Genomic DNA, 17,396 nt, shown 5'->3' on the forward strand with positions numbered 1-17,396 from the left:
GTCTGTTGTTATGCACTATTGCATAACATATACATTTCATGTTCCTTTGCTATGGACTTCTGTAATACATTGAGGTGTGTGTGTACACAGCACCATATAACTGGACTTCTCTAAGTGATACAGGTAGGGTGATTAGCAGTCATAACCAGTGTCGGAGCTTCAAAATATTGGTTGCTAGGCAAAGTGACTGCTCTGTTGCTAGGCAACATCAGTGTTGTCATGAAGCACCACAACCATGCCAATTTAAAGTCCCCAAATGTGGTTTAGTCTGTATATGCATACCTTGCTATTTCTAATTGGCTTAAAATGGCCGTTACTATGAAAAGCATGGTTGATAAGGAAGCTAATTTCACCGCTAATTTCACCCCAATTCCACTTTTTTGAAATACCAACTTCTGTCCTGGAAGTCCTTGGTGTCCTTGTGTTTTATACTTCTCCCTCCCCCCCTTCCCACGCCTCCTCCCCCCAAGCCCTCTCCCTCCCACACATCTCCCTGCTCTCAAATGTTATGTTTGTGTGCATCCCCTTCTCTCCCCATCTTGTCTTCCGCTCCCTCTTTTCATATATTTTGTTTGTCTGTTTGATTTGTTTGTGAAATAAATGTTAGCTCTTTCACGAGCCTCGATTCAGTATACAAAAAACAAAAGAAAAAAAAAGATGCCATTTTATGTGATGGGTACCAGTCTCAAATGTTTCAGTATCTTTTTTTTTCAGTATATACCAAAAGTTTCATACTTCTTTCAAAATCCCACAGCCTTTTGGTAAATAATCTACTCAATTGATGTCAGATATACAAGGAAAACAAAGAGCAACCTCATGTTACAACATCAGGTAAGTCAAACTATAGAAAGGAAACCCACCAGGGTACTTGGCAAGTCGTGCTGTGCACTTTATCTGTAAGGCGCTGTAGCTGAAGAATTTGTTCAGCCTGAAGCTGGTACAGAGACTTTCCAGAGGGAAGCCCCACCTTGCACATGCCTTTTGGATACGGCACACCGAGTCGGGTTCCTTGCCCACCGGCGAGCAGCAAGACTCCGACCGCACCTGCCGCCACCTGCAGCAGCCCTGTAGACCAATCCGAGAGCTTGCTTATGGAAGAATATCCATCATGCTCTCACAAGATAATACAAATTGCACCGATATGTCAAAGTCCACACCAGAAACACCCTCCAGATCCGATGAGAGGTCGAGTGACTCATTCAGTCAAAAGTCACAAACAATCTGACACCTTTTAATTAATTTTCACCTCCAAGACGTCCGATCGCCTCATACCTGTTACCCTATCAGACATAATCATAGATATTTGCTCGACTCCTCGTACATCTCAGTATAATCATGCTTAGGACTACCGGTGTCTAAGGGGGTGACTGGGTAGAGTGGGCCAAGGACAAAAGCAGTAGAATCAGCAACTATATGAACATTTACAACTCGATTAAAATGGCCGTATAAGACAGGTGGTCATAAATTTAAGGGTGTAGTACTGGTGAAAAATTGAGAAAACTACATAGGTACCTTTGAGAGGCCTTTACACAAAAACAAAGTCAAGTTAATATCTAATTTTCAGTTTTTCTTGAAAGATATAATCTTGGCTTTAACTCAGACCAGTTTCAACGCTTCTTTGTCATATTACATGCATATAATTTGCATAAATTAGACCGTCAATAAAAAACAAGGAAAAACAAAGAACACATTTCTACTTCTATCTTCTATGTCACCTTTCATTCTTTTCACACAAAACTTGGTACATGTATTATACATGTGTTACTCTACTACCTGATGAGAGGATTTTGTGAAATTATGTCAAATGTTCACTAATTAGCTAATTATGCCAATTACCAGATAAAACTTGGTTGTCCTTCAATAAATCCACAATGGCTACTCCTACAAACAAAAGCCTTCATCATTTTAAAGGAAGTGATATTCTGAATATCCTGTCCAAATTTCAGCCCAAAAGAATGATGCATTTCCCAAGTTATAACAAATTTCATGCAAAATATTGTTACAGACATGGCTTGGATGTTATTTACCGAGCGGTTTTATGGTATGACCACGTCTGCACAAGTTACCCGATTGTGCCCGAACGTTTAGTCGCGCGATGCTGGCTCAATAAGAAAAAGAAGACACCCGGCTGGATTACAATAACACAATACGACACCAGGGGTTCAGTTCTCAAGACCTCCGGAGGAGGTTATATTAAGGCGGAAGGTTAGATTACAACTACAAGAGGGACAGCATAGAAAGACAAGCACTTAGACACAATCTTATATTATTCCCAACAGACGACAGATAAACGGGACAAAGCTGACTCACACGGGGATTGATGGAAAGGACAGGCGGGTAGCGATGGCTCCAGGTGCACCTGGGCTCAAAGGTCAGAATCGACTCGGTCCGGTCCAGAGATGCGGGGAGGTCGCAGCGCTCGGATGGCGTCTTGTCTGCTCAAGCTGGGGGCGCATCTGACTCAGCGCTCGCAGGTGGCTTTCCTTCTCCAAGCTGGGTGCGCATCTGACGTCACATCCGGCGCGGGGCCGCGTATATCCGGCGGGGAGTGACACGCCCTCGGCTCGTTAGCTCCGCCTCGTGGAATCGGCACGTTGCTTCTCATTGGGTGCGTGCGGGGGGTTTACCAGGCTCCGCCCTTGACGAGGAGCTGACAAGGAGCCCCTTCGTGGTAACCCCGTGGAGCGCATGGTCTATGGCGCTAATCGAGCCGGTGTGAGGACGCATCCTCCCCCGCTCCGCCGCCATCTCCTCTGTTGTTGTTGTAATTGTTGGGGAATAAGATGGAAGGAGGTATGGGAAAGGTCCTAAACTCACTACTGATGCCATATAATCACATTCTGGTGCAACGAAGAGTCATAATTAATGGAGACGAGGCCTTAACTGACATAGAATAAGAATAACTAGGAAGATGTCCGAAAGTTGTCTACGTGTGGTGCGGTGGACCTGGGCACGACATTTAATGGGGGAATAAGGGGAAGGTCGGCTCTACTGATTGTTATTTACATGCAATGGGACTAGGGAATGGGGGATCGGGGAAAGTTGGGGAGTATTGGAGAAAATAGGGGAATATTTACAAGCGGATATGGAGGCCAAATTCCATATTCGCAACATTGCACCCTTCTCTACCCTCGGGGCGTCCCGACCCGATAAATTTTTACCTACTTTAGTGTGGCACGCAATGTAGTTCCCTCTACTATTAACTCTACCCTGAGTGCGACAGTTTTACAGATATTCACAAATGAGTAAATATGTCCCCCTGCGACGTTGCACCCTTCTCCTCACAGAAACACACCCACAGGATAACCGAATCCGGAAAGAATCCTCAAACTAAACATACAGCCGGTAGGGAGCATTATTTACAAGACTACGCTGCTATTTACACTACGATCCAGGACCTGTTTTTGGAGGAACACATGCAGATGTTATGCATAGAGAGAGCGCGCTTGCCAACATCGATACACCAACCCACGAGTGCTCTGTGGCCGACGGCCTTTAATAACGTGCAGAGCACCCTTCCCGAGCATCAACAGCACCACCCCACCACCAATCGGTGCAGTCACCATTGTTCATTGGAATAAAAATAAATTCGACAACCCCTAACCCTGCAGGTGTCTCTTGCTCTTCTTGTGGTGCACTTGGTGGTGTTAACTATTAGTGGTTCACCTGTATGGCATAGGTGCCACGTTGATCCATAGGTCCATCCCCGGGTGGTGCTTGGCCGCAAACGAACTGCGGTCCATTGTGGGTGGCCACAAACATTGCGGTCCATATGGTGTATCGATCCCGGCAGCAAACAGCGAAAGTGCAGGCCCACAACTGCGCAGCCAGCACCTCTCTCTCCTCTCTCTCTACCCCAAAGCCAGATCCTCGGAGGTGGGAGACAAAAGAAGAAACAAGTGAGTAAGGTGGTAAGGGCGCAAAAGTGCACGCAATGTAAGGTGATGCACACTGGGGGCACATGGGAACCAGGTGAGACAGGTACGTTCCTATCGTACGCCCCCCCCCACCAGGTAACCTACATGGCCCCTCCCTTACCCCTTACTGTATCCACACAACACAACACTACCCATAAACATCTACTTTACAAATCAACAAACATCCCTACTGTCTTCCCCGTTCCTCCCATATACCAAATTCGTCTTCTCTCCCTCCTAACCAATCAAATTTGCCATTTTCAACTCTCATCAAAATTTGCCATCTCCAACTCAACATCATAATTTGCCATCACCAATTCATCATCAGTCCCTCCTAGGGAGGGAGAGATGGAATCACTCCAATGTCTCATCCACGTCGTGATGCGTCTCACAAATCCACACAGCGATTCATCTCCTGCAACAAAACAAAGAAAACACAGGTGTGGAGTCATCATCATCACCACAGGTAAGTGGCTGCGTATGGTGCGACAGGTTCTTCAATCCTAACTATTTCCTAAATGACTTTAACAACTTTACACTACCCGGGGTCTTTCTCCGGCCAAACCATTGGCCCCCTTACACTATGGGTTCTAAAAACCAATTCCCATTGGCCCGACTGTGGTGCGCTTCAATTTGGGGTCTCACTCCCCCGATTCATCTCCCGGTGCCCTCGCACAATTTCTGGGCTGCGGCGTGTACCTCTCCCAGTGGGTCTACCCACCTGCACACCTCCACCACTGCAGTTGCCTCCGAGCTTACCTGCTCCTTGCCCTAACCTAACTACCTGGGGAAGGCCCTCTGGCACTCTCCCCACTCGGTGCCCTCTCTGGCACTGGGCTGCCCGATCCACACCCGGGATCCTCAGGCACCCACTCACAACTACCGGCTCCCAGAGCCCACCTGCGGCCTCACCTGGCCGACATCCTCACAGTGGTGGAGTGCCCAACCAACTACACACACTAACAGGCTACACGCCCAGCCATTTCCACAACACTAATGCACCCATTCACAACACCATTCTGCAACCGCACCACAAATGCCAATATCCAACCACAATTTACCTGCACCCTCTACCTAACACTTACACTACCCGCCCCGGGTGCTCGTGAAAGGGGTCCACTCTTCCCCCATCCACACCTTCGCACCATGCACACCACTCCGTACCACTCACTCCAACTCTCTCCACACACCTGTACCTGCACACCTGTGCTCTCACACCTGGTGCCACCTGCACCCTTCTCTCCCCAAGCGCATTCGCGCTGATCCACAACACTCACTACTCATACACTGCTCCACACACCTGTCCAGCTGCACACCTGTGCAATCACACCTGTTCAATCCTCACACACACAGCATCATCTCAGCTAACTACTCCCTTCTGAAACTTGCGCTTCCCAGTCGTCCCTTTAAACTATTGCGCTCCCTCGTCATTATAATCCACACTAATCTACCTGCGTCCCTACTACAGGTATCAGTCACTACCTAACCTTATCGTTACCTAATGTCATCTCTCTAGATCCCTACAATATAACCTAACCCACCCGGGCTAGTTTTCACTGCCATACACCCCATAATCTATTGCGCATTTGCCCCCCACATGGGAAGGATGGTGGATTTGCCATCCCACCACATCGGGGGTCTCTCACTATCAATTTTGCACGTCAAATTTCAACAAATTAAAAATTTGCCAATCACTGCCCATCATCTGCCAATCACTACTGCCAATCCCTTGCCAATCATCAAATTTTGTTTTTCTCTAATTTTGGGTCCAAAACACTAACCTCATCACCCAGTCTACTCACTACTGCCTCTCGGTGCGCCAATTCCTGTCCAAAGCCTGGCTTCGTAAAGCCAAGCAATGGATGCTGGTTGTTTTGTGCCAGCGGCTGGATGCGTCCGGCACTCGGTGCAGGGACGGGGGCTTACCCGTGCCGAGATCCCACGCACCACCTCGGCGTGGAGCCATCCAATGCCCCGATCTCGACCTGCCGGCACGTCTCACCAAAAAGTGGTCGCCATGACGACCCTTTCTATCGGGCTGCCAGCTCCGCCTAGTAGAGCCTGGACGCGGCCGTTCAAAGCGAGGCCCGGCACGCACCGAGGGCCCGATTCGGCTATAAGTCGTTCTAAACTCTACCCCGTCTAACGTCGATGCTTCACCTGGACGCTTACACCCCGCAGCCCGTTCCTTGCTCACACATCCAGCCGTGCCCATGCTCCTCGTACCTTTCCTTACACACCCAGGTACACTCATTCCACTCACAGCCTTGGTCACACACCTGACCACCGAACACTTTGGCACACATTCGTCGCTCGCACACCTCACCAATACACCTCTTCGCGCCCCCTCCTCGGTCACCTCCTCTGTGACAATCACAGGTGTGCTCTCATTCGCACACCCAACCACGTGCCTCACCACCAACTCCAGCGTGCATTCCCACTCACGCTCTACCATTCCAGGTGTGCATCCTTCCATCCCAGGTGTACATCCTCGCTCACCTGTCACAACTAACTCACGCTCCATGTCACTCTCACTACTTTCACCTCCACTCGTGACAACGCACTCACCCTTACTCTTGACAGCACACTCTTTCCCCATGCACCTGTCCGTCACACACCTTTCTCGCGCACACTCTCCCGTTACACCCTCTGTAACACTCACCACAGGTGGACACTCTTCCTTACTTCTGACAGCGCACTCTTTCCTCATGCACCTGTCCGTCTCACACCTTTCTCGCGCACACTCTCCCGTTACACCCTCTGTAACACTCACCACAGGTGGACACTCTTCCTTACTTCTGACAGCGCACTCTTTCCTCATGCACCTGTCCGTCACACACCTTTCTCGCGCACACTCTTGCGCACACTCTCCCGTCACACCCTCTGTAACACTCACCACCCCGCGCTTCCACGTGCTCCCTCGCACACGCGCTACGACCGACTCACTCTCGCCAGCACACTCACTCCTTGGCACGCACTTTTTCCTCACACACCCCAGAGTCGGACTTTCTTGCACACCTCCTCTTTCGCACACCAGACCTGTCGCACACTTCACCAACGGCCTCTCACGAACACCCGGGTCTATCTCGACCCCCAAGCTTATTAAATCCCCTGGCGCTTCATACGCACGACCATATTGGTCACCACTTACACCGGGTCCTCTTCCTCTTCGCTTCTCCTCCATCACCTGCGAATCCCTCATCCGGTTAATGAGCACATCACGATCCAAACACAGACTTTGGACCAATTCTTTTATCTCCTCTTTTATCTCCTTGTTATCCCCTCTCCGTCGCTTCTTAATTTCGCTCACCCCTTCTTCCACTTCTTCTAATTTGTGCCTCACCTCTTTTATTCCCCGGTACGTCTCCTCAAGCTCGTCCTCCAAGGCTACCTTGACCGTTTCCATGTGCGTCCTCACCTGCCGGTCCTTCGTCTCCATTACCTCTACCACCTCGTCCAACCTCGTTGTCAGTCCCTCACGTACCATCTGACATTGCCTCTGTGTCGCTATCAAGTCGTTTTTAATTTCTTTTTGTGTCGCCTTTAAACCTCCTAATACCGCAGTGTTCCTTTGAACCTGCTCCACTAACTCCGTCTGTCCCACCGTCAGCTGCTCCACCTCCTGCGTCAGGTCCTCTATGCCCCCTTGTAACTTTACAGTCCCCTTTCTCACCTCCTTTTCCATGTGCTCCTCACAGTGCCTCACCTCCTCGCGCACTCCTCCGACCTCCTCACTCACTCCTCCTCTGATCTCCTCTCCCATCACTTGCATCTCCTGCCCAGATGCCACCCTCATCTGCTCCATTTCCTCCCTGTGAGCATCCAGTTTGGTTTCTACCCCCATTCTGACCCCCTCTATCTGCTGCTCCATTTGTTTAACTTCCCTTTCCGCTTGGTCCCTCATGTCCCTCAATTTGCCTTCCATACTGTTTTCTAACCCCTCTAACCCATTTTTCACTCCCTCTATCTGATTCTCCTGGGCAGCCATTCTATTTTCTACCCCCATTAACCCATTTTTCACTTCTTTTATCCCGTTGTCTAACCCCTCAAAATTATTGTCTAACTTCCCAAATTTCTTGTCTAACTCCTCAAAATTATTGTCTAACCCCTCACTGGTACCCCTCGCTTCGTCCCTCATTACCCCCATTTGCTCACTCTGAGCATCCATCCGGTTCCCCAACCGCTCACCCAATCGCTCAATTTGGCTCCCCATACTCATCTGTACAGCTGCCTGTAACTGCGCAATGAGGGCCTGCATGTCAATCGGCTGCATGTTAAAGCCCGCTGATACAGCCGGCTCGGCTACCGCACGCTCGTGCGAGGCGCCTTTTTGCGCGCCCGCTACTTCGTGCGTGACGGCGCTATTTTGCGAACCTGCCGCCCTCACTGCTTCGCTCTCCTCTTGTCCCTCAATTTGGTCCTGGATCGACCCTACCTCACTCTCCTTTACCGGACCCCAGCTGTCTTGACCCGCCATAGCGCGACTTTCAAAATTCGGTTTTTTATTTTATTTTCGTAAAACAAATTCAAATTTCGCCGTTATAATTTCGCGCGGGAAACGCGCTCCGAATCGATTCTACTTGTTACCAATTTGGGCCTAATAAATTTAGTCCCGGGTTCGAATCCCACTCCTCGACACCAATTGTTACAGACATGGCTTGGATGTTATTTACCGAGCGGTTTTATGGTATGACCACGTCTGCACAAGTTACCCGATTGTGCCCGAACGTTTAGTCGCGCGATGCTGGCTCAATAAGAAAAAGAAGACACCCGGCTGGATTACAATAACACAATACGACACCAGGGGTTCAGTTCTCAAGACCTCCGGAGGAGGTTATATTAAGGCGGAAGGTTAGATTACAACTACAAGAGGGACAGCATAGAAAGACAAGCACTTAGACACAATCTTATATTATTCCCAACAGACGACAGATAAACGGGACAAAGCTGACTCACACGGGGATTGATGGAAAGGACAGGCGGGTAGCGATGGCTCCAGGTGCACCTGGGCTCAAAGGTCAGAATCGACTCGGTCCGGTCCAGAGATGCGGGGAGGTCGCAGCGCTCGGATGGCGTCTTGTCTGCTCAAGCTGGGGGCGCATCTGACTCAGCGCTCGCAGGTGGCTTTCCTTCTCCAAGCTGGGTGCGCATCTGACGTCACATCCGGCGCGGGGCCGCGTATATCCGGCGGGGAGTGACACGCCCTCGGCTCGTTAGCTCCGCCTCGTGGAATCGGCACGTTGCTTCTCATTGGGTGCGTGCGGGGGGTTTACCAGGCTCCGCCCTTGACGAGGAGCTGACAAGGAGCCCCTTCGTGGTAACCCCGTGGAGCGCATGGTCTATGGCGCTAATCGAGCCGGTGTGAGGACGCATCCTCCCCCGCTCCGCTGCCATCTCCTCTGTTGTTGTTGTAATTGTTGGGGAATAAGATGGAAGGAGGTATGGGAAAGGTCCTAAACTCACTACTGATGCCATATAATCACATTCTGGTGCAACGAAGAGTCATAATTAATGGAGACGAGGCCTTAACTGACATAGAATAAGAATAACTAGGAAGATGTCCGAAAGTTGTCTACGTGTGGTGCGGGGGACCTGGGCACGACATTTAATGGGGGAATAAGGGGAAGGTCGGCTCTACTGATTGTTATTTACATGCAATGGGACTAGGGAATGGGGGATCGGGGAAAGTTGGGGAGTATTGGAGAAAATAGGGGAATATTTACAAGCGGATATGGAGGCCAAATTCCATATTCGCAACAATATTGTTGCGGATATGAGATTGGCCTCCATCCATATCCGCTTGTAAATATTCCCCTATTTCCCCAATACTTCCCAACTATCCCCAATCCCCCATTCCCTAGTCCCATTTTCTGTAAACAACACTCTGTAGACCCGACCTTCCCCTATTTCCCCCATTAAATGTCGCATCCAGGTCCACCGCATCTCACGTAGACAACTATAGGACATCTTGCTAGTTATTCTTAGTCTGTGTCAGTTAAGGACTCGTTTCCATTAATTCTGACTCTTCGTTGCACCAGAATGTGATTGTATGGCACTGTTAGAAAGTTTAGGACCTCCCAATACCTCCCCGCAGCTCTTACTCATGGTACAACAACAACAACAACAGCGGCGGCGGCACGGGGAGTGTGCGTCCTCACTCCGGCTTGGTTAGCCGCCATCGAACATGTGCTCCGACGGGGTTACCACGCAGGGGCTCGCTGTCAGCTCCTCGTCAAGGGCGGAGCCCGGTAACCCCCCGCACCCAATAGAAGCGGCGGACCGATTCCATCTGGGGCGGAGCCAACGAGCCGAGGGCGTGTCACTCCCCGCTGAGCATGCGCAGGAAGAGGGAGGTGACGTCAGATGCGCCCTCAGCTTGGAGAGAGAAGACGCCACCTCCGAGCGCTGAAATACCTCCCCGCATCTCTGGACCGGACCGTGTTGATTCTGCCCCTGAGCCAAGGTGCACCTTGTGCTATCGACTGCCTGTCCTTCCTTGCCATCAATCCCCGTGTAAGTCAGTCTTGTCCCGTTTGTCTGTGGTCTGTCGGGGATAGATAAGACTGTGTCTAAGTGCCCATCTTTTCTGTGCTTTACCTCTTACCTTGTAATCTACCCCTTTTCTGCATCACCAATTATATCCTCCTCCGGAGGTCTTGAGAACTGTACCCCCTTGTGTCGTGTCATTTATCCCAGCCATTGTGTCCTTTCCATCATTGATTTAGCGTAGCGCGATTCGGCCAACGTTCGAGTGGAATCGGGTGAGTTGGGCGGGATCGGGTTCTAATCGGGGAGTAACTGTTCGGACGCGGTAATACACCACCGCTCGGTAAAATAACATCTAAAACCGCGTCTGTAACAATTGGCGTCAGGAGTGGGATTGGACCCGAAGCGCGCTTCACGCGCTCGAAATTATTAACGGCGAAATTTGATTTTGTTTTACAAAAATAAAAACCCGAATTTTGAAAGTCGCGCTATGGCGGATCAAGACGGCTGGGTTCCGGTAGAGGAGAGTGAGGCAGGGTCGATCCAGGACCAAATTGAGGGACATGAGGGACATGAGGAGAGCGAAGCAGTGAGGGCGGCAGGTTCGCAAAATGGCGTCCTCGCGCACGAGGTTGCGGGCGCGCAAAATGGCGCCTCGCACATAGCTACGGCGGCCGCACCCGCTGCACAAGTGGGAGGGATGGCCCAAATGCAGGCCCTCATGGAGCAATTTATGGCGCAAATGCAGGCGTCCCTCAAACTGCAGAGTGAGCAATTGGGGGTAATGGGAAACCAAATGGGGGTAATGGGGAACCGGATGGATGCTCAGGGTGAGCGATTGGAGGGCCAAATGGGGTCCAATAGCGAGAAATTGAGGGAGGACATGGGGTCCAATAGCGAGAAATTGAGGGAGGACATGGGGGCCAATAGCCAACGGTTAGAACAAAGGATGGGGGCCCAGATCGGAGGGTTAGGGAGTAGAATAGAGGGATTAGACAATAGATTAGGGGAAATACAGGAGGGGTTAATGGGGGTAGAAAACAGAATGGCCGTTCAGGAGAATCAAATGGAAGGGATGAAAAAGGGGTTAGAGGGGTTAGAAAACAGTATGGAAGGCAAATTGAGGGACATGAGGGACCAAGCGGAAAGGGAAGTTAAACAAATGGGGCAGCAGATAGAGGGGGTCAGAATGGGGGTAGAAACTAAATTGGATGCTCACAGGGAGGAAATGGAGCAGATGAGGGTGGCATCTGGGCAGGAGATGCAAGTGATGGGAGAAGAGATCAGAAGAGGTGTGAGTGAGGAGGTCGGAGGAGTGCGCGAGGAGGTGAGGCACTGTAAGGAGCGCATGGAGAAGGAGGTGAGAAAGGGGACTGTAAAATTGCAAGGGGGCATAGAGGACCTGACGCAGGAGGTGGAACAGCTGACGGTGGGACAGACTGAGTTAGTGGACCAGGTAAAGAAGAACACAGCGGTAATAGAGGGTTTAAAATCGACACAGAAGGAGATGAAAAAGGACGTAGGGGTAATTAAAAAAGAGTGTCAGACGGTACATGAGGACCTGACGAGGAAAATGAACAAGGTGGTAGAGGTGATGGAGGTTAAAGAGCGGGAGGTGCGGGAGCACATAGAAAAAAATTAAGTGGAGTTAGAGGAAGAACTTAAGGGGGCGCGACATACAGGACTGGTGTCGGAGATGCGACGCCTGTGCTGCCAAAAAGGGACCAGCACGGAGGATGAGGGCCCCCCTTCAATTACACCAGGTGGGGGCCCCCCTAGAGCGGGTGGCCATGGATATCCTAGGCCCACTACCCCGCACCCGCCTAGGTAATAAGTACATCCTCGTTGTGATGGACTACTTCACCAAGTGGCCGGAGGCCTACGCCCTCCCCAACCAAGAAGCAGGGGTGGTAGCGCAGGCCTTCGTGGAAGGATTTGTGTGCCGGCATGGGATTCCACAGGAGTTGCACACCGACCAGGGACGAAATTTCGAGAGCAAATTGCTAAAAGATGTGTGCAGTCTCCTGTCAATTCGGAAAACAAGAACAACGCCTTTAAGACCTCAATCTGACGGGATGGTGGAAAGATTCAACCGAACTTTAATCCAACAACTGGCACTGTTCACCGCCACCCGTCAGGATGACTGGGACGAACATCTCCCTTATTTGCTCATGGCCTACCGAACCAGCCAGCACGGGGCCACCGCATGCAGTCCAGCGTTGCTTATGTATGGGCGGGAGTTACGGGCTCCCGCCGACTTGCTATGCGGTCCCGTGCCAGACACAGTGGTTAACCCGCCGAGGGAGGGGTACGCACGTCACCTAGAGGAAGGCATGGAGCTAGTCCATGCCTTCGCCCGCCGCCAACTCCATCTGGCGGGGGAAAAGATGAAGCGCAGGTACGACCACCAGAGCCAGGGGAGTCAGTACACTCCGGGGATGAAGATTTGGTTCTTCAATCCCCGGAGGAGGAAGGGTAGGTGCCCGAAACTCACCTCTCCCTGGCAAGGCCCGGGGGTCGTCCTGTCGCAAGTCTGTGACGTGGTAGTAAAAATCAAAATGGGGCCACGAGCCCTCCCTCGGATCGTCCACGCCGACCGAATAAGACCCTACACCGGCGAGCAGGCGCCCCCGTGGATTGCCTCGGCTTTAGATGCCGAGGCGGGACCCAGTACCTCTGAATAAGGGGGGCTTATTAGTGCCAGAGGACTGGGGGATTGATGAGCGATGGGCCCGGTGGGTAAGGGTGGCATCCCTGCCACCCTTCCCATGAGTGGGGCAAATGCGCTATAGTTTATGGGGTGTATGGCAGTGAAAACTAGCCCGGGTGGGTTAGGTTATATTGTTAGGGATCTAGAGATGACATTAGGTAACGTTAAGATTAGTTAGTGACTGATACCTGTAGTGGGGACGCAGGTAGTTTAGTGTGGATGATAATGATGAGGGAGCGCAATAGTTTAAAGGGACGACTGGGAAGCGCAAGTTTCAGAGGGGAGTAGTTAGATGAGATGATGCTGTGTGAGAACTGGACAGGTGTGTGGAGCAGTGAGGGAGTAGTGAGTGTTGTGGATCAGCGCGAATGCGCTTGGGGAGAGAAGGGTGCAGGTGGCACCAGGTGTGAGAGCACAGGTGTGCAAGTACAGGTGTGTGGAATACATGGAGTATTGGAATGAGTGGTGTGGAGAGAGTTGGAGTAAGTGGTACGGAGTGGTGTGCATGGTGCGAAGGTGTGGATGGGGGAAGAGTGGACCCCTTTCACGAGTACCCGGGGCGGGTAGTGTAAGTGTTAGGTAGAGGGTATAGGTAAATTGTGGTTGGATATTGGCATTTGTGGTGCGGTTGCAGAAGGTATTGTGGATGGGTGCATTAGTGTTGTGGAAATGGCTGGGCGTGTAGCCTGTTAGTGTGTGTAGTTGGTTTGGGCACTCCACCACTGTGAGGATGTCGGCCAGGTGAGGCCGCAGGTGGGCTCTGGGAGCCGTTAGTGTCAGTGGGTGCCTGAGGATCCCGGGTGTGGATCGGGCAGCCCGTGCCAGAGAGGGCACTGAGGGGGTGAGAGTGCGAGAGGGCCTTCCCCAGTTAGTTAGGTTAGGGTGAGGAGCAGGTAAGCTCGGGTGGCAACTACAGTGGTGGAGGTGTGCAGGTGGGTAGACCTGCTGGGAGAGCTACACGTCACAGCCCAGAAATTGTGCGAGGGCACCGGGAGATGAATCGGGGGGGAGTGAGACCCCAAATTGAGAAGCACCACAGTTTGGTCAATGGGAATTGGTTTTTAGAACCCATAGTGTAAGTTGGCCAATGGATTGGCAGGGAAAGACCCCGGGTAATGTAAAGTTGTTAAAGTCATTTAGGAAATAGTTAGGATTGATGAACCTGTCGCACCATACGCAGCCACTTACCTGAGGTGATGATGATGACTCCACACCTGTGTTCCTTTGTTCTGTGTTGCAGGAAATAAGAATTGCTGGTTGGATTGGTGAGACGCATCACGACGTGGATGAGACATTGGGGTGATTCCATCTCTCCCTCCTTAGGAGGGACTGATGATGAATTGGTGATGGCAAATTTTGATGTTGAATTGGAGATGGCAAATTTTGATGAGAGTTGGAAATGGCAAATTTGATTGGTTAGGAGGGAGAGAAGACGAATTTGGTTTATGGGAGGAACGGGGAAGACAGTAGGGACGTTTGTTGATTTGTAAAGTAGATGTTTATGGGTAGTGTTGTGTTTTGTGGATACAGTAAGGGGTAAGGGAGGGGCAATGTAGGTTACCTGGTGGGGGGGGGGGGCGTACGGTAGGAACGTACCTGTCTCACCTGTTTCCCATGTGCCCCCAGTGTGCATTACCTTACATTGCGTGCACTTTTGCGCCCTTACCACCTTACTCAATTGTCTTCTTTTGTCTCCCACCTCCGAGGATCTGGCTTTGGGGCAGAGAGAGAGGAGAGAGAGGTGCTGGCTCCGCAGTTGTGGGCCTGTACTTTCGCTGCTTGCTGCCTGGATCGATACACCATATGGACCGCAATTTTTGTGGCCGCCCACCATGGACCGCAGTTCTTTTGCGGGCAAGCACCACCCGTTGATGGACCTTTGGGTCAACGTGGCACCTATGCCATACAGGTGAACCACTTATAGTTGGCCCCCCTGACGGCCACAATTTAGAAATGGACGCGCGGTTGGCGCCTTTCTTTATTTTTAAAGAAGCCAGAAGGCCAAGTGCTTCAAGAAGGCAAGACCAGCAGCAGAACATCGGCCGGCTGCGACACCACCGGTGACTATGAACACTTTATTGGTGCACCGGATGGTGCTGACTGTATGTATGGGGTGGTGCTTTTGGTGCTTGGATGGGGTGCTCTGCACATTATTAAAGGCCGTGGGGCCACAGGGCACTCGTGGGTTGGTGTATCGATGCTGGCATGCGTGCTCTCTCTCTATGCATAACATCTGCATGTGTTCCTCAAAGAACAGGTCCTGGATCGTAGTGTAAATATCAGTCTTGTGTAAATAATGCTCCCTACCGGCTGTATGTTTAGTTTGAGGATTCTTTCCGCGATTCGGTTATCCTGTGGGTGTGTTTCTGTGAGGAGAAGGGTGCAACGTCGCAGGGGGACATATTTACTCATTTGTGAACAGCTGTAAAACTGTCGCACTCAGGGTTGAGTTAATAGTAGAGGGAACTACATCTGAGTGCCACACTAAAGTAAGTAAAAATTTATCGGGTCGGGACGCCCCGAGGTAGAGAAGGGTGCAATGTTGCGGATATGAGATTGGCCTCCATCCATATCCGCTTGTAAATATTCCCCTATTTCCCCAATACTTCCCAACTATCCCCAATCCCCCATTCCCTAGTCCCATTTTCTGTAAACAACACTCTGTAGACCCGACCTTCCCCTATTTCCCCCATTAAATGTCGCATCCAGGTCCACCGCATCTCACGTAGACAACTATAGGACATCTTGCTAGTTATTCTTAGTCTATGTCAGTTAAGGACTCGTTTCCATTAATTCTGACTCTTCGTTGCACCAGAATGTGATTGTATGGCACTGTTAGAAAGTTTAGGACCTCCCAATACCTCCCCGCAGCTCTTCCTCATGGTACAACAACAACAACAACAACAGCGGCGGCGGCGCGGGGAGTGTGCGTCCTCACTCCGGCTTGGTTAGCCGCCATTGAACATGTGCTCCGATGGGGTTACCACGCAGGGGCTCGCTGTCAGCTCCTCGTCAAGGGCGGAGCCCGGTAACCCCCCGCACCCAATAGAAGCGGCGGACCGATTCCATCTGGGGCGGAGCCAACGAGCCGAGGGCGTGTCACTCCCCGCTGAGCATGCGCAGGAAGAGGGAGGTGACGTCAGATGCGCCCTCAGCTTGGAGAGAGAAGACGCCACCTCCGAGCGCTGAAATACCTCCCCGCATCTCTGGACCGGACCGTGTTGATTCTGCCCCTGAGCCAAGGTGCACCTTGTGCTATCGACTGCCTGTCCTTCCTTGCCATCAATCCCCGTGTAAGTCAGTCTTGTCCCGTTTGTCTGTGGTCTGTCGGGGATAGATAAGACTGTGTCTAAGTGCCCATCTTTTCTGTGCTTTACCTCTTACCTTGTAATCTACCCCTTTTCTGCATCACCAATTATATCCTCCTCCGGAGGTCTTGAGAACTGTACCCCCTTGTGTCGTGTCATTTATCCCAGCCGTTGTGTCCTTTCCATCATTGATTTAGCGTAGCGCGATTCGGCCAACGTTCGAGTGGAATCGGGTGAGTTGGGCGGGATCGGGTTCTAATCGGGGAGTAACTGTTCGGACGCGGTAATACACCACCGCTCGGTAAAATAACATCTAAAACCGCGTCTGTAACAATATTATATTGAATTGAATTGAAATTTGAATTTTTCAATAATTAGGGGTACTTCTATGACCTCTAATAGCATGATTCTTGTTTATAAGACTATAAGGAAACTGTTCAGCTAAGAAAAAAAAAAAAATCAAAAAAAAAAATCACCTGTTCACCAGTACTACACCCTTAAGGGAGGTTCACCGCATTAGGCAGGTATTACTGTATATCAAAAAACCAAGTGCCATTTGTTTTTTTCAGGGTGTTTTCAGGAAACAACATTGATGGTTTTGACTGAATTCCATAAATTACTGTTCTCTTGAAACAAAAGCAACGTCACAACAATGGCAAAAGCAACCAAAGATGATTAATGGGAAGCACACATTAATCGCCCCGCCCCCCTCCCCATTGCAAACCTCCAATGATCAAACCCCCTCCCAGACCCCAAGTCCTCAACCTCCACCTTCCAACCCTCAGGGTTAAATCCCTCTTCACTCCAAGCCTTCAAATCCACTCCCAACGCTCTCCTCCCCCTACCCCCCCCCTCCCCGACCACAATTCCTCAACCCTTCCCACCCCACCCCCATGATAGTCTTCAACCCACCCTACGCCATCCCCCAAAGCTTCAACCTCCCCCTCCCAACTTTTTGTCACATCTTTGCTTTCC

At 50.9% G+C, this 17,396-nt stretch overlaps 1 protein-coding gene across 2 annotated transcripts in view; it reads right to left on the reverse strand.

Moving 5' to 3' along the window:
* LOC137438789 (UDP-N-acetylhexosamine pyrophosphorylase-like protein 1) overlaps positions 1-17,396 on the reverse strand; it is a 38,065-nt gene that overhangs the window by 18,589 nt on the left and 2,080 nt on the right. For both annotated transcript variants that reach the window (XM_068134146.2, XM_068134149.2), the window contains exon 2: positions 861-1,065. In XM_068134146.2, the coding sequence (XP_067990247.2) occupies positions 861-1,065 (205 nt within the window). The remainder of the gene's footprint in view (positions 1-860; positions 1,066-17,396) is intronic.

This window comes from Myxine glutinosa, chromosome 13, assembly GCF_964187855.1.
Source record: "Myxine glutinosa chromosome 13, kmMyxGlut1.1, whole genome shotgun sequence".
In the NCBI taxonomy this organism is placed as follows: Eukaryota; Metazoa; Chordata; class Myxini; order Myxiniformes; family Myxinidae; genus Myxine; species Myxine glutinosa.